Source organism: Schistocerca cancellata, chromosome 2, assembly GCF_023864275.1.
Source record: "Schistocerca cancellata isolate TAMUIC-IGC-003103 chromosome 2, iqSchCanc2.1, whole genome shotgun sequence".
In the NCBI taxonomy this organism is placed as follows: Eukaryota; Metazoa; Arthropoda; class Insecta; order Orthoptera; family Acrididae; genus Schistocerca; species Schistocerca cancellata.
This window is the reverse complement of record NC_064627.1, coordinates 370,052,598-370,080,200: the sequence shown is the minus strand read 5'-3', so window position 1 is coordinate 370,080,200 and position 27,603 is coordinate 370,052,598. Positions and strand designations below refer to the sequence as shown.

Sequence of the window (27,603 nt, the reverse complement as noted above, 5' to 3'; positions counted from 1 at the left end):
TTGTACATGTAAACATTTACATTCTTGCCACAGATAGGCTACAAGACATTCATCTCTTAAGCAAATTGACCATCTAGAATAATATTTTTGAAAGCTTACAGTATTTTGGCTATATTCACTCCAGACATTAAGCAATTCTCCTCTCAGATGCAATCATCTTCAGAAACTTCAAGTAGCCGTCGGCCACATGTCAAATACTTTTAATTTGTGAACAGCGGCTGCTAAAAGTCTCTGAAGATGCTTGGGTCTGATGAGTGAAACCAGTAATAAAAGCAATTTGTATGCGACTTGTGACTGCTCCACAATTATTTCTTACAGTTGATGTTCCCCCTTATAGTCAATTTCTGCCCTTTTTAAATTAAGCAATTTGAAGTGCACCTGATGACCTAAACCCAAAAATTAGATTTCGTACTGCAATAAATGTAAAATAATCTTATTTATCAACAAATAACTGAAGGAAGGCTGGAAAGCAATGCACATGATTTGAGGGAAGCAGCTTTTGACTTTTCTTGCAGGTAAAGTCCTAAATGTCAAACATTGAAAATTAAAACAGTAACTCAATACAGAGCTACACTCCTGGAAATGGAAAAAAGAACACATTGACACCGGTGTGTCAGACCCACCATACTTGCTCCGGACACTGCGAGAGGGCTGTACAAGCAATGATCACACGCACGGCACAGCGGACACACCAGGAACCGCGGTGTTGGCCGTCGAATGGCGCTAGCTGTGCAGCATTTGTGCACCGCTGCCGTCAGTGTCAGCCAGTTTGCCGTGGCATACGGAGCTCCATCGCAGTCTTTAACACTGGTAGCATGCCGCGACAGCGTGGACGTGAACCGTATGTGCAGTTGACGGACTTTGAGCGAGGGCGTATAGTGGGCATGCGGGAGGCCGGGTGGACGTACCGCCGAATTGCTCAACACGTGGGGCGTGAGGTCTCCACAGTACATTGATGTTGTCGCCAGTGGTCGGCGGAAGGTGCACGTGCCCGTCGACCTGGGACCGGACCGCAGCGACGCACGGATGCACGCCAAGACCGTAGGATCCTACGCAGTGCCGTAGGGGACCGCACCGCCACTTCCCAGCAAATTAGGGACACTGTTGCTCCTGGGGTATTGGCGAGGACCATTCGCAACCGTCTCCATGAAGCTGGGCTACGGTCCCGCACACCGTTAGGCCGTCTTCCACTCACGCCCCAACATCGTGCAGCCCGCCTCCAGTGGTGTCGCGACAGGCGTGAATGGAGGGACGAATGGAGACGTGTCGTCTTCAGCGATGAGAGTCGCTTCTGCCTTGGTGCCAATGATGGTCGTATGCGTGTTTGGCGCCGTGCAGGTGAGCGCCACAATCAGGACTGCATACGACCGAGGCACACAGGGCCAACACCTGGCATCATGGTGTGGGGAGCGATCTCCTACACTGGCCGTACACCACTGGTGATCGTCGAGGGGACACTGAATAGTGCACGGTACATCCAAACCGTCATCGAACCCATCGTTCTACCATTCCTAGACCGGCAAGGGAACTTGCTGTTCCAACAGGACAATGCACGTCCGCATGTATCCCGTGCCACCCAACGTGCTCTAGAAGGTGTAAGTCAACTACCCTGGCCAGCAAGATCTCCGGATCTGTCCCCCATTGAGCATGTTTGGGACTGGATGAAGCGTCGTCTCACGCGGTCTGCACGTCCAGCACGAACGCTGGTCCAACTGAGGCGCCAGGTGGAAATGGCATGGCAAGCCGTTCCACAGGACTACATCCAGCATCTCTACGATCGTCTCCATGGGAGAATAACAGCCTGCATTGCTGCGAAAGGTGGATATACACTGTACTAGTGCCGACATTGTGCATGCTCTGTTGCCTGTGTCTATGTGCCTGTGGTTCTGTCAGTGTGATCATGTGATGTATCTGACCCCAGGAATGTGTCAATAAAGTTTCCCCTTCCTGGGACAATGAATTCACGGTGTTCTTATTTCAATTTCCAGGAGTGTATTTTCACTGATGTCACATTGTTGCTCACCTTGCATTGACCTACAAGTATTGAAATTATATGCCTTTAGTCGGAGACAGCTTTGTTCAACTTTTTGTGTTAAAGCATAAATGTTTATTAGGAAGAAACAATAGCATGAAAAGGATAGTTACTAATCCCAATAAAGTGGAGATGCTTTGTAGCAGACAAGCACAATGAACAGACTGTCATAAAATGAGCTTTTTGCCAATCAGGCCTTCATCGGAAATACACACACACACACACACACACACACACACACACACACACACAAAACTCGCACTCACGTGACCACAGTCTCTGGGTACTGAAGCCAGAGAACTGTGGTCATATGTATACGAGTTTTTCATATTTGTGTGTGTGTGTGTGTGTGTGTGTGTGTGTGTGTGTGTGTGTGTGTGTGTTTTGTCTATTTCCAACAAAGCCTAGATGACCAAAAGCTCATTTTCTGACAGTCTTTTTGTTGTTCCTATCTGCAACTCATCATCTCCGCTATATGGGGAGTTGCAACTATCTGTTTCATGCTATTGTTACATTCCATCTGGATTTTCCATTGACATATTAGGAAGAAAATATGTACTTATTACTACAATCAGAGTAATTCTAAATTTCATTTTTTTTGTGTAATACTTAATTAGTGGCTGTGCTCCAATGCCATGTAGCCTTTTATAATATTTTCATGAAATTTACATAACATCACCTTCTGCCTCTAGTTTCCATATTTTATTCATTTTCTAAGGTGTTCAATGGCTGTCCATTGCGTATACATTGTACTGCAAGTTGGATTCATCCAGATACAAGAGACCAACATATTCTAATAGGTGCAGAAGAAGGAATATACAACCTGAACTTGAATGAATTACATGATGCAGCCATAGACCAATTGTATCCTCGAAGAACCATATGGATGTATGTTATTAAGGACATACTAATGTCCCTTTCAGGTGAGAGCTGTTTTAAACTTTCATATTCTGTATGTTATATACTGGCTGTTCCTACTTGAGTTATCAGATCCATTTTTTGTGGTGTTCCCAAAGATTGTTTGGTGTGTGAATGTATTTAACCCAAAGAAAAATTACTTAAGTGATTTCAGTTGCTAACAGTAAATATCATTTTGACTTCGTCTTTAAATATGTCTGCTTGTGTCTGTATATGTGTGGATGGATATGTGTGTGTGTGCGAGTGTGTACCCGTCCTTTTTTCCCCCTAAGGTAAGTCTTTCCGCTCCCGGGACTGGAATGACTCCTTACCCTCTCCCTTAAAACCCACATCCTTTCGTCTTTATCTCTCCTTCCCTCTTTCCTGATGAGGCAACAGTTTGTTGCGAAAGCTTGAATTTTGTGTGTATGTTTGTGTTCGTTTGTGTGTCTGTCGACCTGCCAGCACTTTCATTTGGTAAGTCACATCATCTTTGTTTTCAGATATATTAATATTTATTTATTTATTTATTTATTCCATGTGATCTGGTGGTACACAGTGTGTTGCAGATGTCAGAAAATATCATTTAACATTGTTAACATATATTAACATAGGCCTATAGTATCCTAATGTATTATATTGCTCAATGTTTTCAATTTAACACAAACAGCAAGATTACTGTTCTAAGTATTCCCATTTACAGAGTAAAAACAGTGACACAATAAATATGACTTCACGGCTTTGCTAAATTTTATGTTGTCTTCAATGGACTTAATACTAGTGGGAAGATTGTTGAACAGTTGGAGGCCCATGTGGAAAGCTCCCTTTTTACGCATTTAAGTGTTTGTACGTATAACATGCAGGTTTGCGTTTTTCCTGGTGTTGTGTTAATGTATTTCATTATTTTTTATGACTCTGGGGACAGTTGGCACTATGTGGTTTCTGAAAAATTTTAAAGTCTCAAGAAAGTAGAGGCAGGGCAGTGTAAGGATTTCCAACTTTATGAAGATGGGTTTGTAGGAGTCTCTGGGTTTGCTCCCAGTAATAATCCTCGTTGCTCTCTTCTGGATTCTGAATGTGCTCAGAGCAGTTGGAGAATTTCCCCAGAATATTACACCATATTTTAGGTGGGCTTGTATGTAAGCGTAGTACGCACTGGTTAATGTTTTCAGGCTAGCACGTGTTTTCAGTACTCTCAATGCATAACAGCCAGTACAGATCCTGGCATTTACCTTTCCTGTATGTGTATTCCATTTCAGGTTATCTTGAACCCACAGACCCAGGAATTTGAAAACTGTGTCGGTATCTATTGACTGCTTATTTACAGTGACAAATGGCTGAGAGGAATTTGCATTTTGTGTTGTGTGAAAGTTCATGGAAGCTGTCTTTTTGGTGTTGATAGTTAATCTGTAAGTAACATGAAGTTACTGATTGCTTCTACACGCCATATGATTAATGTTTTGACTAATGAGCTTCTGAAGACTACTTTTGTGTTTGATTTGGAGGTTTTATGGGGAACACATGCTGAGCATTATATCAAGTGGCCAAATGTGAAGTGAAGCTATTTATAATTTGGAGTACAAATGGATTGCATAGAATGGGCAAACCTCTCATTTTCTGCCCCTGCTCTTCTACTCCATCCTCCATCATGTTGCGTTGTTTATTTCTATTTTGCCCCCCCCCCCCCCCCCCCCCCCCCCGGTTTGACTTTAGGGTCGGCCTTTAGCTGTAAAGCCCCCCCCCCCCACCCCCCCCCACCCCCGTTTGACTTTAGGGTCGGCCTTTAGCTGTAAAGCCCCCCCCCCCAAGAACCATGGACCTTGCCGTTGGTGGGGAGGCTTGCGTGCCTCAGCGATATAGATAGGTACAACCACAACGGAGGGGTATCTGTTGAGAGGCCAGACAAACGTGTGGTTCCTGAAGAGGGGCAGCAGCCTTTTCAGTATTTGCAAGGGCAACAGTCTGGATGTATTGACTGATCTGGCCTTGTAACAATAACCAAATCGGCCTTGCTGTGCTGGTACTGCGAACGGCTGAAAGCAAGGGGAAACTACGGCCGTAATTTTTCTCGAGGGCATGCAGCTTTACTGGCGTCCTCTTGGGTAAAATATTCTGGAGGTAAAATAGTCCCCCATTCGGATCTCCGGGCGGGGACTACTCAAGAGGATGTCGTTATCAGGAGAAAGAAAACTGGCGTTCTACGGTTCAGAGCGTGGAATGTCAGATCCCTTAATCGGGCAGGTAGGTTAGAAAATTTAAAAAGGGAAATGGATAGGTTAAAGTTAGATATAGTAGGAATTAGTGAAGTTCAGTGGCAGGAGGAACAAGACTTCTGGTCAGGTGACTACAGGGTTATAAACACAAAGTCAGATAGGGGTAATGCAGGAGTAGGTTTAATAATGAATAGGAAAATAGGAATGCGGGTAAGCTACTACGAACAGCATAGTGAATGCATTATTGTGGCCAAGATAGATACGAAGCCCACACCTACTACAGTAGTACAAGTTTATATGCCAACTAGCTCTGCAGATGACAAAGAAATTGAAGAAATGTATGATGAAATAAAAGAAATTATTCAGATAGTGAAGGGAGACGAAAATTTAATAGTCATGGGTGACTGGATTTCGAGTGTAGGAAAAGGGAGAGAAGGAAACGTAGTAGGTGAATATGGATTGGGGCTAAGAAATGAAAGAGGAAGCCGCCTGGTTGAATTTTGCACAGATCACAACTTAATCATAGCTAACACTTGGTTTAAGAATCATGATAGAAGGTTGTATACATGGAAGAACCCTGGAGACACTAAAAGGTATCAGATAGATTATATAATGGTAAGACAGAGATTTAGGAACCGGGTTTTAAATTGTAAGACATTTCCAGGGGCAGATGTGGACTCTGACCACAATCTATTGGTTATGACCTGTAGATTAAAACTGAAGAAACTGCAAAAAGCTGGGAATTTAAGGAGGTGGGACCTGGATAAACTGAGAGAACCAGAGGTTGTACAGAGTTTCAGGGAGAAGATAAGGGAACAATTGACAGGAATGGGGGAAAGAAATACAGTAGAAGAAGAATGGGTAGCTCTGAGGGTTGAAGTAGTGAAGGCAGCAGAGGATCAAGTAGGTAGAAAGACGAGGGCTAGTAGAAATCCTTGGGTAACAGAAGAAATATTGAATTTAATTGATGACAGGAGAAAATATAAAAATGCAGTAAATGAAGCAGGCAAAAAGGAATACAAACGTCTCAAAAATGAAATCGACAGGAAGTGCAAAATGGCTAAGCAGGGATGGCTAGAGGACAAATGTAAGATAGATACTGCCTACAGGAAAATTAAAGAGACCTTTGGAGATAAGAGAACCACTTGTATGAACATCAAGAGCTCAGATGGAAACCCAGTTCTAAGCAAAGAAGGGAAAGCAGAAAGGTGGAAGGAGTATATAGAGGGTCTATACAAGGGCAATGTACTTGAGTACAATATTATGGAAATGGAAGAGGATGTAGATGAAGATGAAATGGGAGATACGATACTGTGTGAAGAGTTTGACAGAGCACTGAAAGACCTGAGTCGAAACAAGGCCCCCGGAGTAGACAACATTACATTGGAACTACTGACGGCCTTGGGAGAGCCAGTCCTGACAAAACTCTACCATCTGGTGAGCAAGATGTATGAAACAGGCGAAATACCCTCAGACTTCATGAAGAATATAATAATTCCAATCCCAAAGAAAGCAGGTGTTGCCAGATGTGAAATTTACCGAACAATCAGTTTAATAAGCCACAGCTGCAAAATACTAACACGAATTCTTTGCAGACGAATGGAAAAATTAGTAGAAGCCGACCTCGGGGAAGACCAGTTTGGATTTCGTAGAAATACTGGAACACGTGAGGCAATACTGACCTTACGACTTATCTTAGAAGAAAGATTAAGGAAAGGCAAACCTACGTTTCTAGCATTTGTAGACTTAGAGAAAGCTTTTGACAATGTTGACTGGAATACTCTCTTTCAAATTCTAAAGGTGGCAGGGGTAAAATACAGGGAGCGAAATGCTATTTACAATTTGTACAGAAACCAGATGGCAGTTATAAGAGTCGAGGGACATGAAAGGGAAGCAGTGGTTGGGAAGGGAGTAAGACAGGGTTGTAGCCTCTCCCCAATGTTATTCAATCTGAATATTGAGCAAGCAGTAAAGGAAACAAAAGAAAAATTCGGAGTAGGTATTAAAATCCATGGAGAAGAAATAAAAACTTTGAGGTTCACCGATGACATTGTAATTCTGTCAGAGACAGCAAAGGACTTGGAAGAGCAGTTCAACAGAATGGACAGTGTCTTGAAAGGAGGATATAAGATGAACATCAACAAAAGCAAAACGAGGATAATGGAATGTAGTCGAATTAAGTCAGGTGATGCTGAGGGAATTAGATTAGGAAATGAGACACTTAAAGTAGTAAAGGAGTTTTGCTATTTGGGGAGCAAAATAACTGATGATGGTCGAAGTAGAGAGGATATAAAATGTAGACTGGCAATGGCAAGGAAAGTGTTTCTGAAGAAGAGAAATTTGTTAACATCGAGTATAGATTTAAGTGCCAGGAAGTCATTTCTGAAAGTATTTGTATGGAGTGTAGCCATGTATGGAAGTGAAACATGGACGGTAAATAGTTTGGACAAGAAGAGAATAGAAGCTTTCGAAATGTGGTGCTACAGAAGAATGCTGAAGATTAGATGGGTAGATCACGTAACTAATGAGGAAGTATTGAATAGGATTGGGGAGAAGAGAAGTTTGTGGCACAACTTGACCAGAAGAAGGGATCGGTTGGTAGGACATGTTCTGAGGCATCAAGGGATCACCAATTTAGTATTTGAGGGCAGCGTGAAGGGTAAAAATCGTAGAGGGAGACCAAGAGATGAATACACTAAGCAGATTCAGAAGGATGTAGGGTTCAGTAGGTACTGGGAGATGAAGAAACTTGCACAGGATAGAGTAGCATGGAGAGCTGCATCAAACCAGTCTCAGGACTGAAGACCACAACAACAACGACAACAACAACAACAACAACATAGCTATAAAGTATCAAATCGCTTGTTTTGTATGTCAGATTTTGTTTTTGTAGCTGTGATTTTCAAGTGCAATTTAGCTAGCATCAAATGGTGGCCACTGCCTGGTTTCCAGCACCTACAATTATTTCATCAATTTCACACTGAAGGAAAAGTGATTGATCTAATTCTGTGTCCAGTGGGTGCTTTGTTTTGCGTCACTGGAACAACCATACTAACAAGGAAACTTGAAACCTGAAACCTAATTTGTGTTAGCTCGAGTACAAGACGTGTTATACTTTTTATTTTTAATCATGGTTTTGTCTTTGATTCCACATTTTTTTTACTTTGTATGTGGTTCTTTATTTTTAGTGACACACCTAACATTTACAAAAATTGCAGTCTAGAAAGAATCACCTGAATGAATCCAAACTGGGAAGATTTGTGGAACAATATGATTAATCTTGCAGGAATGTGACATACATTTAAACTCATCAACACCTTTCCATGTGAGACAGAAAAGCCCATAAGACGTCAAGCAATTCAATGAAGAACTGTTATGTGAAGTGAAAACATGAAAGTAAAGTGCCAGCATCAAATTATAGTCATATGTCTGAGTTCAAGAGAGGGAGAATGATCAGTTCCCAGGAAGTGGGTTTGGGTAGAAGAGGGTTGTACAGAGTGAGGGCAAGACTACACACCATGGCCATGGTATGGAATGACCATCGTCTTGTCCTTGTGATCATAACAGACCATAAAGCTTATCTACAGTATTGGCTGAACACTGGATCTGCCCAACATGTACAAAGCTCTGTGTGAGGAAGTGGAACACCGTGAGCTGTGGGCTGGACTAGTGGTATACATGCCACTGACTGGTTTCTGTCATGTAGAAACACAAATACATGATACTGGAGAGCGCAGATGATTCTGGCGCTAGTGTTCCATGTGGCAAAATGGTGCTTTCAGGTGATCCTCAGATCAACTTATTCTACAGTGATGACCATATATTTGTTAGAAACTTCCATGCTGACCTCAGTTTAATATCCTGCTTTTTGTAACAGGATTTTGGCCAAATGTGTATTGTGTGTGTTTGATGCGTCGTTGGACCTGAAATGTGATTTTGACTCCTATGTATCCAGAGAAGTCTCAGTGTGTACCACAACGTCAAGACGGGTTTAGATTCCCGGGTACTGTCTGTCTTTCAGGCAACTTGCCATATTTCAGCAGGATAATGTCAGGTCAAATGAGACAGAATATTCAAACCTAATTTGTGGAATTTCGCATATTACTTATCCCAGACCTGCAAATTTGCCTCACCTCTTCACTTCTCCTTCATGCACCTCCAACAACCACTGTTGAATCTTAGTGGATTTACATTCAGACGGTGTGGAGGAAGAAATGGCAGGAAGGTATCCGTGCCCTCTATGATTTTATTGTGCAGCTTTGAGAATCTCTCATAGCAGGGCAAGCAGGCATTTCATCCCATATTGAATTTTCTTGAAATCTGAGATCATGTTCAGTTCTCTTATCCTGATCATTTGTGTATTGCCATGTGTGTAATTTGTTGTATAAAGTTCATTTCAGTGATATGCAACCTTCTTAGCAAAGTGATTTTCACAAAAATAAGTGTAAATACAAATGAATGATTCAAGAATTATTTAATAAAGCCTTTGCTGTTCTAAATACATTTTATTGCTCTTGGAATTTTGTGTTTCATGTGGTTTTTTTTTTTTTTTTTTTTTAATGGAATTATGTTTACTGAGATATGCTGCAGGACCTTTAGTCACTAATTAAAGTAATAATCAAGAGTTCTTCCTTGTTTGTGTATGTAGTAAACCACAATATTACTAGAAGTTGAACTGAATATTGATTTGTTCCCTTTCTTTTAATGTATAGGTAAAACACCGCAGCTATATCGTCATGACTTGCTGGCCCTTCAGAGCAAACAAACACACAGGTTTTCTCTACATATGAACAAAATCCCAGAGAAACTAGTCCCACGCAAGTTTGCATTAACAACAAAAGTTCCAGACACAAAAGGATGTACAAAATGCTGTGTGGGCAGGAATCCATATAACGGGTACAAATATCTTTGTGGAGCAATGCCTACAGGAATATTTCTGATGCAGTGGTATGATCCACTGAATAAATTTATGTTGTTAAAGGTAATCTGCATTTTACTGATGTTAGCTATCATGTTTGTATTGTCTCCCTCACAAAATTGGTATGTCTTGGTTGGTTAACATTTAGTTTTTCATATTTTGGCCACATGTCACTAGTTTCGTTATGTTTTTTAAAATATTTTTTATACAATGTCTTTTACTGTTTACTAATGCGGTTAACATCCCTGGAGGATTCAGCTTTAGTATAATCATGTCTTTAATTCATAACATATATGGTCACAGTTATAATTTTATAATGGAAAGACAGTTTTAATGATATTTTCTTTGCAGAGATATAAAATTTTACAATTTCCATTTTTTAAACAATATAATTGCCTCTACAGTGTAAAGTTGTCATTTTCTTGTATGTAACAGAAATTATCATCCTTGTATTCTGCACTCATAATATACTAACTGAATCAAGTTATTTTAGAGAGTAGTAGTGTAGCAGCTACTTCGTTAGCCTTAAATTGGGTAACAATTTCTGTACTGGTGTGCGACCCCACCTTAGGTTCCACTTGTCCGATCACCCATTTGGATTATTGTTGGGCACTAGACTGCTGAGGTAAACCAACAACAATCAGATGTATGGAGTTGGAAACAATTACATGAAGGAAAACAGTCTGATAGGGAGCCACAAGTTAAAACAAACAAATTCATTATTAATTTTTATTTTAAATGAAACAAGAAACTTAAACAATTGCCCAGTACCTTTCCAGCTGCTAAATCTTGCTGGGAGAAAAAATGCTACATTAATTATTTTATGTCCAATTGCATTATGCATAAAAATTTTAGCTGTCAGATAGTTAAGTGTGGTATGAATCCAGATCATAATCTTTCTTGCACATGCCGTCCTTTTTAATCTTTCAGTCTCTCATGTTGTGTGCCTCGTGGTTCAACGTTTTTCCTCTATTTCATACCATTGGTCAGAGTGAATATGTAATTACATCAATGATGGGAAAGGTCACAGTTTGTCAAATTCCTTACTTCTCCTGGAGTTATTGCTTATTATCTTCCATCTGTGCAATTCATTGTATTTCACCTACATGTTGGAGAACGGGTATGCTTGGTGGTTTATGTCAGTTGCCAGGCATCATATATCTTCTTGTACAGAAAACATCAGCTACATTCAGGGCTAGGCTTTAGTTGTAAACCACAGTGTCTGGTGTATAATGTTTGTTGAGTAAAAGCCTCTGTAGGTGTATGAGGAATGTGGCAGGTTGTCCTTGGCTCCAGAAGAAAATCATTTTTATGGACAGGTGTCAAGGAAGAAGTGTTGGTAGGCCATGATTTTGTGGCTGCCTTGTTGATGCAGGTGTTCTGATATCTGCTTCCACTAAATACTGTTGTAAGAGTATTAGCACTGTAGCAAATGCTTGCAGCTCTCCTTGGATTGAGAAAATTGTTGGATTTTGTAGCTATCGAGGATGGAATGTTGGTGAATACAATTTTTTGACTGCCTTATCAAAAATTTTGTGGAGGAGCCTTTATAACTATTTTTTTAAAGTAGGCCTCAAACAATAAAGCTGTTATTACAGTTGTTCTACTATATGTTGAAAAGCTTTTCCTCCTAATCAAATCCCATAAGTGAGATCTCGGGTCAAGCATATCTGGTAGTTATTTGGGCAATTAGAAGATGACTACAGTAATCTCAAAAGAGTACTGGAAAATTTACATTGTAGCCTCCAGATGAACAAGTAAAATTCTGCTTCTGTGTATGCTTCAACCTGTTCATTTGTGCAGTGTACAAAAGAGCATAGTTTGACATAATTGTTGGTCATTTTTCAACAAGAGGTGGCATAAAAGAAGGTTAGAATATTAGTGGTACAATTTTTCTGATGGAGAGACTCTGGTTTAGAGTTGCAAGGAAATCTTGCTGCTCAGAGAAGTCTGCTGTGACATCAGGTGGTCCTGATCTTATTGTATATAACTTTATCCATTATGAACTGTTTGGATTGCAGACAAACTTTCTTCATTGTCAGTGAAAAGAATGTTGCTTCTGTGTGATACAAGCAGAGATAGGCTACTGTGTGCCTTACCAAGTAATGCTTGGACATACTTTAAAGAAATGGGAAATTTCTTTGTAGTTACCACAAACCCAAAAAAGTTTTTCTTCCTCACCCTCCCACCAGCACCAAATAGTGAATGTTAAAATTTGTTTTAATTGTAAAGTGGTATGCAATTTATGGTGTACCTTGTAACAGAACATATTAAAGGCTTTACTTTACCGAAGTATGCGATACCCTCCAAATTCAACCAGTTTAACGAGTATTTATGATTATAGAAAAGTTATTGTGTGTGTTAACAATGATTGCATAACATGTCTCCATAAACAGTCAGCCCATTAAATTATACTGAATAACTGACTCACACAAAAGTTTATATCACTTGATCACTGATACAGCAAATGTCATCATGTAAAAACACCAAGTTCATCTTAAATAATTAATATGAAATACGAAAAATAGTGGCCAACTTAGGTATTTTGGATCTCCTTAAATAAAAATCACCCAGTGAAACCTATTTGTTCGCTAGGAGCGGTTTCACTCAGTATTCACGAAATCAATCCTATTTTAGACGAAAACCAATGTAATTCTTAATAATTCATGTTATTTACTTATTTATGCAAATTAGAGAAGTCAATTGACAAACTTCTAAAAAACGGCCTTTTTGTAACAAAGAATTATTCTGTCAAGTCAACAAATCTGTCTGTCATTTTAATAACATGTTAAATTATGTCACTCGATGCAAATTAATAATTTTTCTGCACAAATTATGATAACAGATGTACATGTGACTTATAAACTATATCTCTTTTTAGTAGTTCTTTGACAATGTTATAAATACAAGCAGCAAGAAGGGTCGGGAGGCAGTCGGAATGTCACTTTGGTAAAGTGTGTTTGTGTGTTATTGTTTGAGGTGGATAAACAATGCAAAGAACATGTAAAGGAAGTACCACTTTGTGTTGTGTCATGGTCTTTGGTGGACTGTGGAATTAAGATGGCCACCAGAGTAATAAATATTTGAAGTTTACATATTTGTTGGTTTCGCTCGTTCTTTATCATCAAAAGCACATGAAAAACACGGTACCTCATGTTTTTAACCCTAGACAACCAGATTTAGAGCCAGCATCAACATCGAGACACAGCAGCGATCCAGCAAGCAGCAGTGATTACTACAATGCATTTTAATGGCGCCAACCTAACATCAAGTGCTAACAAGCTCCGTAAATGGGAGTGAAATAGTGCGATTATAGCAATTAGCAATATCTACGACTAGGCGACCATTACAACCTCCAGTCGAAGAAGTAAGTGAGGTGATACAGTAGTTATGGCACAGGGAGGATTACATGTAAGCTGGGAGAGAGGAAATGGAATTCATATACAAATCCAGCAATCTGGATTTAGAATGTCTGTACAGCGATCTAGATTCAGGTTCTCTATTGTTTACTAAACTCATTTAAAGTGAAATGTAGGAACATCACCTTTCAAAAAGACATGACCAATTTTATTCCTCTTCGTAGATCTATCCAGGCTTGTGCTCAGTCACCTGTGATCTTGTAACAGATCAGACATTAAATTATAATCTTCCTTTCTTTCAATGTTAAGTAAATACTTAAAATCATCTATGCCTAGATCAAATCCGATAGTTGGTTCTCATTACAACAATGCTCTAATACATCAATCTGAACTTTCTACACCAGTCTTCATAATTGTTGAGCACCCTTCTCAATGTTCTAATCTTGGCCATAGAGCTCTGTTTCGTTTCTGGAACTGAAGTCTCAGAAGAAAAATGTTGATTTTCATGAATGAAGAACTCCTGCTGACATGGGATTATAAATTTGTATATTAGAATAAGTTTGAACACTTTTTTGTTGTTGTAGAATGAAGAGATGTATTGAACCTTATAGATTTTGTTTTTAAAAACAAATTTAAATAAATGGGGCTACACTGTAAAGCTTCCTAATTTTTTTATACAAAAAGATTTGTATTTTTTATAGTTTTTGTTGAACTGCAAGCTTCATTCAGTAATTATTCCATTGTAATTTTATAACAACGTAATCTAATGTAAAATTAATCTAACACTGCAATGTTTGGCTTCAAATTTTAGGTTGTGGCCCATAAATGACAAGTTTTGTTTCCGACTAATACTGTGTGATTTGACATTTGATTTGGTGTTTTAAGTTTTGATCTTATTTCATTTGAACATCAGCCAGTGTCAGGGTGAACAATGTTGAATTTACATTAAGCTTATCTCACGACCTTGGTTTTGACCAGACTGGAATATAATAGAAGTTTGTTATCTCACAACATACAATTTTAAGTCATTGACTTAATTTACAGGTGACTCATCAAAACATAAAAATGGATTTACATTTAACAGATGGTGTTGTTAATATAATATACTGTACTGGATAGATAATTTTAAATAACAAACTTTAATCATAAGTACATGTTCTCTCCAGCTCCAATTTTCAGATCGTCCTTCACCAATTCTTCTCTTAATAACAAAATTTCTACACCGGTTTGTCTTATAAGCATTTTCTCAGCGATTCTAAATTAATATTAAGACATTTTCTTTTTAATTTTGTTATAAATTTTCACGCCCATATACTGTGGAGTTTGAGCATAAAGTTTTAAGTGATGGGTAAGCAACATAAAATAATTTTGGTTCCTGGTGTTGTAATCGTGTTGAAATTGATTCATTACAAATAAATCAGGGTTTTTGTACAAATTGGTTATTTCAAAGATGTAAAGTGAAGGAACACTAGTATACTTTGATTTTTTAGAAGTGAGTGACATGATTTTCTTCGGTTTTACATTGTGCATTTTTCTAATGATGGTTTTCAAAGTGTTAAGATTCCATACATATGGTTCAAGCTATCCCAAAATATAGTGTTTGTTTCCACACATTGCTCTCATTGTGGTAATTGGGCATAGGTGATTTGGTATTACCTGTTCTCGACTTCAGTTAGATATATAACTTCGTAGGATGGATAACTGTGATGAATGCTTTTGAGATACATAGCAGTGTTAATGTTGTTATGAATGAGCATGTAATTAAACAAAAATCACTGAGTGAGGTGGTACAAACTTTTAAAGTTCTGAAATTGTATTTTGCTTAATTTTGGTGCTGTAATTTGCCTCACAGTCCTGATGTAGGTTTTATGTAGTTTCCCCAAATTACTTCAGGCAAATGGCAGAATATTTCCTTTAATAAAGTCATGGTCTTCTTCCTTCACTGTCCTCCTCAAGCTGAGCTAGTGATACAGTGCTAATGGTATTTGATGCAGGAAAATGTTTCAATCTAATGTGTATGTCTTTGGAAGAAAAGGAGATGATGACCTTGTATTTATCACATGAGATCTACTTAAAATTTTCCATCAGTATCTACCTCTTTTCTTGATGGATGGAATGCTTCAGGTGGTTTAATCCACACATCAGGGCACATTGGCAAGAGTCACATTTACGCCACTGGATAGGCATAGCTCCGCTATTGAAATTTCATTTCTACATTGGATTGTGAACCATTTACCATTCAGCTAGATACGTGCATGAGCCCATTTGCACCATCTTCGCACTTTTTCAGGTGTTTTATAATGACTTACTTTTGTTTCAGCACTCAGAATTCCCTTTGCCATCACCACTGTCAGTTTTTGAAATGATAATTACACCTGAAATGGAATATCCGATGGTGTGTGTGAGTGTGAAGCAAGCATATGAACAAAATAGACTTAGACTGGATTTAATAAACATGAACTCTGGTGCAAGTTGGTTCCATAGTGATGAACTAGAAGATTTAGACGGAACAGGTATGAACATCTAACTTCTATAAAATTTTTGTGTCATCAGATTTGCGGAAATGCTTCTCATGGATGGGTTCATGTGTGTAGCTGCACTGATACGAACTATTACTTCCCAATATATTTATTTCTTAGTGACATTTGTCATGATATATCTCCTTTTGAAACCAGCTGCCCAGTTCACAGAATCAATACTAAAAATATTAATAATCTTTGAGTGGCTTTAGAGTCACTTACCTTGGTCCAGAAAGGTATCCATTATTCAGAAATGCACATTCTCAATAACTTTCCAATAGCCTTAAGAAGTCTAATTACTAATAAAGTTCACTAAGCTTGAGGAATTTCATAATAGAACTAATTGCTGTGTATATATTATTAATAATATCAAATAGTGTGTGTGTTCATTAACATGACTTCATTGGACCATTCCACTTGTGATTTGAGCATATCTCTTTTTTTATATGTAATTATTATGTATTCTTGTATTATAACATGTTCAACATCCTAGGGGGATTTGCTCACTGTAGATCTATGGAACATGCCTACACTCCAGACAAACATGTTCAGAAGAAACTTCCTGACACTTAGTTCTATGTTTGATGTTAACAAATTCCATGTTAAAATAATAGATAAAAAATAAATGATTATGCCCTAACTTGACACCAGCTTTTGCTAATGTGGCACTTAAAGGAAAAAGAATGTCTTGTAACATGTTGACTCTTAAATGCTGTTTTCTGCAGACGTTATTTAATCTTCTCAACATCATTCTCCATTTGTTATAATCTGTTACAAATTAGTAGTCTGACATTTTTCGATTCCACGATTTTTGACTGTCTGGTTACACTGCCTGACATCTGGTGTCACTAGATATGAACAGTTATTTCAGATAACACTAAAATTTGCCTCTGGATATACTTATAAAAATGAACAGAGAATACATTTCTATTAGTATTTGTTCTTATCTGGTGCTCCACTACATATGAATTATATGTCTACTGCCAAAACTAATTGTTCTCAGCATGCACATGTTGTTGATGATCAATTAGTGTTCATTAAAAAATTCATTCCAGTTTGGTGTGATATTTATTAAAAAATAATACATATGAAGCAGTAGATACTGTGTTCCACAATGAATTGTAACTGGACAGACTTTTTTTACACAGTTTCTTGCCAATAGAAATTAATTCAGTGTTTGTGAACCTGCTTCTTCATGTTGTTGCTGAGGTTTTCGATCCGAATATGGTTTGTTGCAGCTCTCCATGCTAAAGTATGCCGTGCATATGTCTTCATCTCTGCATAATTACTGCAACTTATATTCATTTGAACCTGAAAACTATGGTCAAACCTTTATCTTCCTTTTACAGTTTTTACTCCACACACTTTCTTCATTTACTGAATGGGCAATTCATTGGTGTATCAGGCTGTTAGTTAGCGACTGATCCCTTCTTTTAGTCCTGTTTTGCCATATCCCCCCCCCCCCCCCCCGCCCCCCGCCCCCCCCCCCCCCCCCCCCCCCCCCCCCCCCCCCCGACACACACAGTTTGATTCAGTTCCTCTGTCTTGTTATTCAGTCAGTACATCTTATATTGAGAATTTTTCTGTAAGACCACATTTCAAAAGCTTCATTTCTCTTCTTGTCTGCACTGTCTATCATCTGTGTTTCACTTCCATACAAGCCTACATTCCAGGCAAATATCTTCAGAAAAGATGTTCCAACAGTTAAATTTGTATTCAGTTTTGACAAATTTATCTTTTTTCAAATATGCCTATCTTTCTACTGCCTGTCTGTATTGTATGTCATCTCCACTTTGACCATTGTCAGTTATTAGGCTTCTCAAACAACAGAACTCGGCTACAACTTTTTCTGTGTCATTTCTTAACCAGTTGCCTGATTTAATTTGTTACATTACACTACCCTTATTTCACTTTTGTGTGAGTCGTGTTATAACCTCTTTTCGAGACATTATCCACTCTGTTCAGTTGATCTTCTGCGTCCTCTGTGGTCTCTGTCAGAATTACAGTGTCATTTCCAAACCTCAGAGTTATAATTTCTTCTCCATGAGTTTTAATTTCTTTACAAATTTCTCCATGGTCTCCTTCACGGCTTGCAGAATATTCAACTTAATAACATGAGTGATTGACTACGAACCTGTCTCGTTACCTTCTCAACCACTGCTTCTCTTTCACACCTTTCAACTCATAATTGCAGTCTAATTTCTGTGCTAGTACCAAATAACCATTCACTCTTATAATTTATTCTTGCTGCCTTCAGGATTCCAGACAGTGTGTACCTGTAAACACTGTCACAAGTTTTCTGTAAATTTACAAATGCTACAAATGTAGGTTTGCGTCTCTTGATTCTTTCTTCTTAGGTAAGTTGTAAAAGCAGGATTGTATCAAAAGTTCATACATTTCTCTGGAATGGAAACTTGACATTCCCTGAAGTTGGATTCTACCAGTCCTCTTATTCTTCTGTAAATAATTTTTTTTTTCAATATTTTGCTGCTGTCGCTTATTAAACTGATGGTTCTGTGTAACATCCACATCTGTAGCATTTCCCTTCCTTTGAATTTGAACTATTACGCTCTTTTTGAAGTCTGAGAATATTTCACCTTGCGTAGCAGATGGTGTAGTTTTTTCGTGATATGTTCTTTACCAAGGATCTCTGTAATTCTCAGGGAATGTTGTATACCCCTGGTGCTTTGTTTCAAGGTAGATCTTTAAATTATCCATCAAATTATTCTCACAGTTTCATTTCTTCCCTGTCCTCTTTGTCTGCTTCTTCTTGCCTTTCCATAATATTGTCTTCATGCTTATTTCTTTTGTATAGCCCTTTGGTAATTTCCTTTCTACTTTTCAGCTTTCCCATCTCTGGTTTGCCATCTCAGCTTTACTTTTCTCCAAAGGTTTCACAAATTTTTCTACATGTGGCATCTACCTTTCTTATAGTCATGCATGCTTCTACAGCTTTATATTTCCCTTCTAACCATTCCTGGTGTGCCACTTTGCACTTTCTTCCAGTCATATTTTTTTAGGTTTATATTTCCTTTTTTCTGATTCATGTGCTGCTATGTGTTATTTTTTCTTTTCATAATTTAAATTCAATACATTGTGTGCTATTCAAGCATTTGAAGAGTGTTTGTGTGTGTGTGTGTGTGTGTGTGTGTGTGTGTGTGTGTGTGTGTGTGTGTGTGTGTGTGTCTGTAAGTACTGCAAGCTACATAACAAATTTTGTGAAAACATTTCCTATGCTTAACCAAGCACACAGAGAGGGCACCATGAATTGTCTGTAGTGCAAGGAGAAAATCATGCATTGTGAAGAGGCTAGTGCATAGGTCAGTGAAGGTGTGGGGTCTAGATGACTTTCTACACCAACAGTCAACTACAGTGGAGAAAGAGTTCATATGGTGTTAAACAAAGTCCATGAATTAACAGCTAGATATACTGCTCAGAAAGAGACTGATATGAACTTGTCCTGTGAAAATTTAAGGTAGTGAATTGCAAATATTTCTGTTTGCATTACTGCTAAAGAGAGGAGGAGGAGGAGGGAGGGGGAGAGGGGGGGATTAGCAGGAGGAGGAGGGTTTAATCAGGAACAACTTACGTCGCAAAAAAGACACTTCCATAACAGTGTGCAGGGGAAACTTGCTTTGCCCAAAGAAAAACAGATGTTAAGTGAAGGTGATGTTCTTTGATTGCTAAGCGGCTATGCATAAGCATTCATAGTAGACTCTAAACAAATTGTTATCACAGAATTATGTCAAGGTGTTACAGTGATTGGAAGGGATGTTCTGTTTAGAGATGACAGATTCGACCATTTTTGCCATGTGACTATGAGAGTAGCAGTGAGCATTTTTATATTGAAAATGGATGACAACCAGAAACTGTTATAGCCATTTTAATATGATATGCAAATATTTGGCTGCAATAAACCATTTTTTTTTATTTTTATTTTGGAGGGGGGGTTAGTTTTCGATATTTTGTCTTGACAGCATACCATCTCATTTGTCACTACTGTTTTACATTTATTTCGTAAAACATGGCAACTCTGGGGGTTCTGCCAACCCTGCTCCACTGATCTCAACCAAATCTCAAAACTATGGGCTTGCAAACTCACACTCTCTCTCTCTCTCTCTCTCTCTCTCTCTCTCTCTCTCTCTCACTCACTCACTCTCACTCTCACACTCTCAGTTGCAACATCCCTGCCCAACAGCCCACCTGTGTGTGTGTGTGTGTGTGTGTGTGTGTGTGTGTGTGTGTGTGTACACACATCGTTACCAAATTTCAGCACATGTGCTCCGACAAAGAACACAATCAAATTTTTATCACTGCCTCCCCTCTCCCCCCAACCCATCTGCCTGTGCTTTGTGTGTGTGTGTGTGTGTGTGTGTGTGTGTGTGTGTGTGTGTGTGTGTGTGAATCAAATTTTTATCATCACATAAAATGCCCCATACAATCAAAGATTGTGTCATGGGTGACTTGGCAGTTCCAACATTACAAGGGATAGGCAAAATAATGTGAACAGTGGTAGTAAAGGGAAGGTTGTGTTTGACTGTCAACAATGTAGGTAAGGTACGTGTCTTGCTGGATTGTGCATATTCAGTACGCACTAGGCATCAGTGCAGGCTGTTTACAAGTAGAGCACACTTTGTGTAAGCATTCAGAGGCTGAGGTCACCATGCAATGAAAGACCTACAGATTTCCAAAGAGGGAGGATTATGGGGGCCCGAATAACTGGAGTGCCAGTAACCAAGACAGCCAATTTATTGAACGTTTAAAGAGCAACTGTTTCAACAGTCATGACAACCTACACAAAACATGGAAAGACATCATAGTGTAAGCATAGTAGTGGCTGCAAATCAGAATTAAATGACAGAGATCGTCATATGCTAACATGAATTGTGTCAACTATACAAAACTTTGGTGGCTTAAGTGACTGCAGAGCTCAATAGAAATCTTTGAGACCCCATATCTATTGACACTTTCCACTGAGAACTCCATAAAGTGAATATTCATGGACAAGCTGCTATACTGAAACCATTAGTGATGACAGCCAACACCAAGAAGTGTAAAATGTGGTGTCAGGAACATAAATCCTGCACGGCTGATCAGTAGAAACACATTTTCGTTATTTCTAACTTCGGGCTGGGTTTACATCTGGAGAATGCCAAAAGAAGCCTACAATCCGGATTACTTGACTCTAACTGTTAAGCAGGGAGGTGGAAATGTGATGGTTTGGACAGCCATATCATGGTATTCTGCTGGTCCCATCATTACTCTCAAAGGATGTGTTACAGCCAAAGATTATGTGAACATGTTAGGTGATCGGGTACACCCCATGATTCAGATATTGTTCCCCAGCAATGATGCCATATTTCAGGATGATAGTCCATCTATTCATAGAGCCTGAACAGTACAGTCGTGGTATGAGGAGCATGCAACTGAACTGCAGCATCTTCCTTGGGCAGCACAGTCCCTGGACTTGAACATGATCAAACCCTTGTGGGCAGTATTGGAGCACAGACTCTGCAGCAACTTTCCACCTCCCTCATCACTACAGGTCCTGATTGAAGAGTGGCGTAACATTCCACTGGAGACTATACAATCATTAAATGCCAGTGTTCCAAGAAGCATCACAGCCGTATTACGAGCAAATGGGAGTCCAACCCCTTATTGATAAACCATCCCAAATAAGTACATGGGTTCACATTATTTTGCCTATCCCCTGTACATACAGACTAATAAACTTACTCTGTACATACAGACTAATAAACTTACTCTAAAATTATACTACATATGTTGTTACTTTGTCAGACATGTATTATTTGACATAGTTACCATTAAAAAATAATCTATGGTTATCTACATCTACATCTGTTCCCTGCAAACCATCTGAAGGGCTTGGCAGAGGGTATGTCCTATTGTACCAGTTACTGGAGTTCTTCCCATTACATTCACATATGGAGCATGGGAAGAATGATTGTTTGAATGCCTCTGTGTATGCTGTAATTATTCTAACTTTGCCCTTATTATCCCTATGTGAACAATATGTACAGTGTTGTCATACATTCCTAGATTCATCATTTAAAGCTGGTTCTTGAAACTTTTTTAGTTGAGTTTCTCAGGATAGTTGACATATATCTTCAAGAGTTTGCCAGTTCAGTTTTTTGTTGTCACTGTAACGCTCTCCGGAGGTCAAACAAGCATATGACCATTCGTGCTGCCCTTCTCTGTATACATTCAATATCTCCCGTTAGTCCTATTTCATTCAGATCCAATACTGTTGAGCAGTTTTTTAAAATGGGTCACACAAATGATTTGTAAGCACTCTCCTTTGTAGACTGATTGTACTTCCCCAGTGTTGTACCAATAAACCAATGTTTATTGTTTGCTGTACTCACAATAGAGCCTATGTGATCATTCCATTTCATATCCCTACAAAGTGTTACACCCAGGTCTATGTAAGAGTTGGCTGATTCCTATTGTTACTCATTGATATTATAGTCATCGGACACTGTGTTTTTTCATTTTGTGAAGTGCACAAATTTACATTTCTGAAAATGTAAAGCAAGTTGCCAATCTTTGAGCCACTTTGAAATCTTATCAAGATCTAACAGGATATTTATGCAGCTTCTTTCAGACAGTATTTTATTATAGATAACGGCATAACCTGCAAAAAGTCTGAGATTACTATTAATATTTTCTGCAAGGTCATTAATATGTGACATGATCAGCAAGCGTTCCAACATACTACCCTTGGACACACCCAGTGTCACTTCTACATATGACGATGACTCCCCACCCGAGATAACATGCTGTGTCCTCCCTACCAATATAATAATAATTTATATGTTACTACTTTATTAGGAAGATACTATCTTACATGGTTATCATTCAAGAAACCTCTTACACTATAGTAACATTTAATTTTCACATATTTTTCCAAATCCCCTTCTGTATTTTTTAGATATATTTCTCCTTCCAAATTTTATTTATAAATTTCATGCCAATACAGTGTGTAGTTCTTTTATGTAGTTTGAGAATGTGACTAGACAAACATGCTCTGTGTCTAGTGACATACTAATACAAGAAGCAATTGCCATAAAAAGTTTTGGTTCTCTCTTTGTGAAGATTGTAGTCTCATATACATACATGCTTGTAATGAACATTAGGTTTGTTTGTTGTGGTCTTCAGTCCTGAGACTGGTTTGATGCAGCTCTCCATGCTACTCTATCCTGTGCAAGCTTCTTCATCTCCCAGTACCTACTGCAACCTACATCCTTCTCAATCTGCTTAGTGTATTCATCTCTTGGTCTCCCCCTACGATTTTTACCCTCCACACTGCCCTCCAATATTAAATTGGTGATCCCTTGATGCCTCAGAACATGTCCTACCAACCGATCCCTTCTTCTGGTCAAGTTGTGCCACAAACTTCTCTTCTCCCCAATCCTATTCAATACTTCCTCATTAGTTATGTGATCTACCCATCTAATCTTCAGCATTCTTCTGTAGCACCACATTTTGAAAGCTTCTATTCTCTTCTTGTCCAAACTATTTACCGTCCATGTTTCACTTCCATACATGGCTACACTCCATACAAATACTTTCAGAAATGACTTCCTGACACTTAAATCTATACTCAATGTTAACAAATTTCTCTTCTTCAGAAACGCTTTCCTTGCCATTGCCAGTCTACATTTTATATCCTCTCTAGTTCGACCATCATCAGTTATTTTGCTCCCCAAATAGCAAAACTCCTTTACTACTTTAAGTGTCTCATTTCCTAATCTAATTCCCTCAGCATCACCCGACTTAATTCGACTACATTCCATTATCCTCGTTTTGCTTTTGTTGATGTTCAACTTATATCCTCCTTTCAAGACACTGTCCATTCCGTTCAACTGCTCTTCCAGGTCCTTTGCTGTCTCTGACAGAATTACAATGTCATCGGCGAACCTCAAGGTTTTTATTTCTTCTCCATGGATTTTAATACCTACTCCGAATTTTTCTTTTGTTTCCTTTACTGCTTGCTCAATATACAGATTGAATAACATCGGGGAGAGGCTACAACCCTGTCTCACTCCCTTCCCAACCACTGCTTCCCTTTCATGTCCCTCGACTCTTATAACTGCCATCTGGTTTCTGTACAAATTGTAAATAGCCTTTCGCTCCCTGTATTTTACCCCTGCCACCTTTAGAATTTGAAAGAGAGTATTCCAGTCAACATTGTCAAAAGCTTTCTCTAAGTCTACAAATGCTAGAAACGTAGGTTTGCCTTTCCTTAATCTTTCTTCTAAGATAAGTCGTAAGGTCAGTATTGCCTCACGTGTTCCAGTATTTCTACGGAATCCAAACTGATCTTCCCCGAGGTCAGCTTCTACTAGTTTTTCCATTCGTCTGTAAAGAATTTTCTTTGGGATTGGAATAATTATATTCTTCTTGAAGTCTGAGGGTATTTCGCCTGTTTCATACATCTTGCTCACCAGATGGTAGAGTTTTGTCAGGACTGGTTCTCCCAAGGCCGTCAGTAGTTCCAATGGAATGTTGTCTACTCCGGGGGCCTTGTTTCGACTCAGGTCTTTCAGTGCTCTGTCAAACTCTTCACGCAGTATCATATCTCCCATTTCATCTTCATCTACATCCTCTTCCATTTCCATAATATTGTCCTCAAGTACATCGCCCTTGTATAGGCCCTCTATATACTCCTTCCACCTTTCTGCTTTCCCTTCTTTGCTTAGAACTGGGTTTCCATCTGAGCTCTTGATGTTCATACAAGTGGTTCTCTTATCTCCAAAGGTCTCTTTAATTTTCCTGTAGGCAGTATCTATCTTACCCCTAGTGAGATAAGCCTCTACATCCTTACATTTGTCCTCTAGCCATCCCTGCTTCGCCATTTTGCACTTCCTGTCGATTTCATTTTTGAGACGTTTGTATTCCTTTTTGCCTGCTTCATTAACTGCATTTTTATATTTTCTCCTTTCATCAATTAAATTCAATATTTCTTCTGTTACCCAAGGACTTCTAAGAGCCCTGGTCTTTTTACCTACTTGATCCTCTGCTGCCTTCACTACTTCATCCCTCAAACCTACCCATTCTTCTTCTACTGTATTTCTTTCCCCCATTCCTGTCAATTGTTCCCTTATCTTCTCCCTAAAACTCTGTACAACCTCTGGTTCTTTCAGTTTATCCAGGTCCCATCTCCTTAAATTCCCACCTTTTTGCAGTTTCTTCAGTTTTAATCTACAGGTCATAACCAATAGATTGTGGTCAGAGTCCACATCTGCCCCTGGAAATGTGTTACAATTTAAAACCTGGTTCCTAAATCTCTGTCTTACCATTATATAATCTATCTGATACCTTTTAGTATCTCCTAGGTTTAGATTTTCAAATAAAGGTTAGCAAGTGTTGTTTCTTTTTAGCTCCAACCATGGCTCAGATGACCTGTTTTTGTAGTGTAAAAACCTTGAATAGATTAATTCTCTCAGATCCCCAGAAAATTATACTATACCTAATGACTGAAACAAAATATGCATAATATATAGTTTTTTACAGCTAAATCAGTGATTATATCTACAGTTTATGAAAAGGATAGATTGCTACTCACAGGAAAGATGACATGGTGAGTTGCAGACAGGCACAATGAAGAGACTGTATACATTGAGCTTATGGCCAAAGCTTTCTTCAGAAAAGAAAAAAAAAAAAAAAACACACACACACACACACACACACACACACACACACACCTCACACACGCTGGACCGCTGTCTCAGGTTGATCCAGCCAGAAGGCAGCTGTCGCATTGAATGAAAGCAGCAATCTGGAAGTGGGAGGGCAGCTGTTTAAATGCAGGTACCAGGTGGTTGGTGGGTTTACTGTGGACAGAGGAGTGGATGGAGCTACCAGAGAAGAGGTGGTCAACATTAAGGAACATGGCCCACTGGGTTGAGGAGGATGAAGTGAAGCAGATGGGAGAGATGATGTTGAGATTGTGAAGGAATGAGGACAAGGTGTCTTGGCCCTGTGTCCAGATCATGAAGACATCATCAATGACCCTGAATCAGACCAGGGGTTTGGGGTTTTTGGAAGGATGGAAAGGTTTCTTCTAGATGGACCATAAACAGGTTGGCATAGAAGTGCACCATGTGGGTACCCATGGCTATGCTGCAGATTCATTTGTATACCTTCCCTTCAGAGGAAAAGGGGGTGTTAGGCTAGGTTAGTGAGGTGCATGAGGAATGAGGTATTGGGTTTGGAATTTGAAGGGTGTTGGGAAAGGTAATGTTCACTAGTGACAAATCCATGGACGAGAGAGATGCTGGTTTATAGGAAAGTGGTGCCAACAGTGATGAGTAGGGCTCCATGACATAAAGAGGTGGAGTGTTGGTGAAGGAAGTGGTTGGCATCTTTGATGTGAGATGCTAGATTTTGGGAGCTTCGTTTGAGGTGTTGATCTATGAGAGTTGAAATTCTTTGAGTGGGATTGCAATAACCAGCTACAGTGGGGCGTCCAGGTTGTAGGGTTTGTGGATTTCGTCAAGCATGTAGAAGATTGATGTGTGGGATGTCATAATAGTGAGAAGGGAAATGGATTCAAGGGAGTGCCTGAGGCTTTAAGCAGGAATTGGAGATTGTTCTTGACTTCTGGTATGGAATCAGTGGGGCAGAGTTTATAGGTGGAGTAGTCAAACATTGGCAGAGGCCTACCACCAGGTAGTCACTGCAGCTCATAACAACAGTGGTGGAACCTTTGTCTGCAGGTAGGATGGTTAGATTGGGATCTGTTTTGAGGCTGCTGAAAGATAGGTGTTGTTAGGAAGGAACCTGGGGAAGGATTGTGGGGTCAAGTTAGAGGTAAGGAATTCCTGGAAAGTGATCAGGGGTTGGTTAGGTGGGAGGGATGGTGGTATGAACTGGGAGAGGCAGGGTTCAATGTTGGGATTAGGTTGGCTTTGGTTGGAGAGATTGGTGGCAAAGATGTGTTTCCATTGCAGGTATGAAGATAAGAACTTATCTTTGATATGTTCAACACGGTTTAATTTGGGTATATGGCTGAAGGTGAGGCATTTTGATAGAACTGAAACATCTGTGAGGCTGAGGAGTTTATTGGAAAGGTTAACAACAATGTTCTGGGATTGTTTTGGCTCTGGATTCAGGGGAGGGTTGGGAGGGAGTTTTGGGCAATTTGGGAAGGTCAGCTGGGCAAGATCTGGGTGATATAAGGGGTTGATGAGGAGGAACACTGTGGATAGGATAGGAATTGGATAGTGGTGCTCCAAGGGGTAAGTAAGATGTCAGCTGGCAGGATAACTTAAGGAGATAGTGTCTGGAATGCTCTTTCAGGTCCTGGAGAACAAGGGGCTCAATTTCATGGAATATAAGATCTTCACGACATTACGAGACTGTTCATTTGACTCAGTATGCTCTCCTCATGACTACTCCACAACATATTTTTATTTAGTAGAACACAAGGCATTTGACATAGTTTGTGGTGACCAGTTATTTGTTCATATGGTGTATTTTACTTATTCATTGCACAGATTGTTTTGCTTTGAAATGAACAGTCTTCGTTTTTGCGAAGTTTAATTTCAAATTATTATTTTTGACCCATGTGTCTACTTCCCCAAGCGGCTGCTCAGTATGGCGGATTAAGTCTTCATTGGATTTACAGCAGACTGTCGCT

At 39.2% G+C, this 27,603-nt stretch overlaps 1 protein-coding gene across 12 annotated transcripts in view; it reads left to right on the top strand.

Annotated features, from left to right (window-relative positions):
* Positions 1–27,603, top strand: part of LOC126161768 (mitogen-activated protein kinase kinase kinase kinase 5) — a 323,445-nt gene that overhangs the window by 280,366 nt on the left and 15,476 nt on the right. For all 12 annotated transcript variants that reach the window (XM_049917837.1, XM_049917835.1, XM_049917832.1 and 9 more), the window contains 3 exons: positions 2,751–2,955; positions 9,855–10,123; positions 15,740–15,932. In XM_049917837.1, coding sequence (XP_049773794.1) covers positions 2,751–2,955; positions 9,855–10,123; positions 15,740–15,932 — 667 coding nt within the window. The remainder of the gene's footprint in view (positions 1–2,750; positions 2,956–9,854; positions 10,124–15,739; positions 15,933–27,603) is intronic.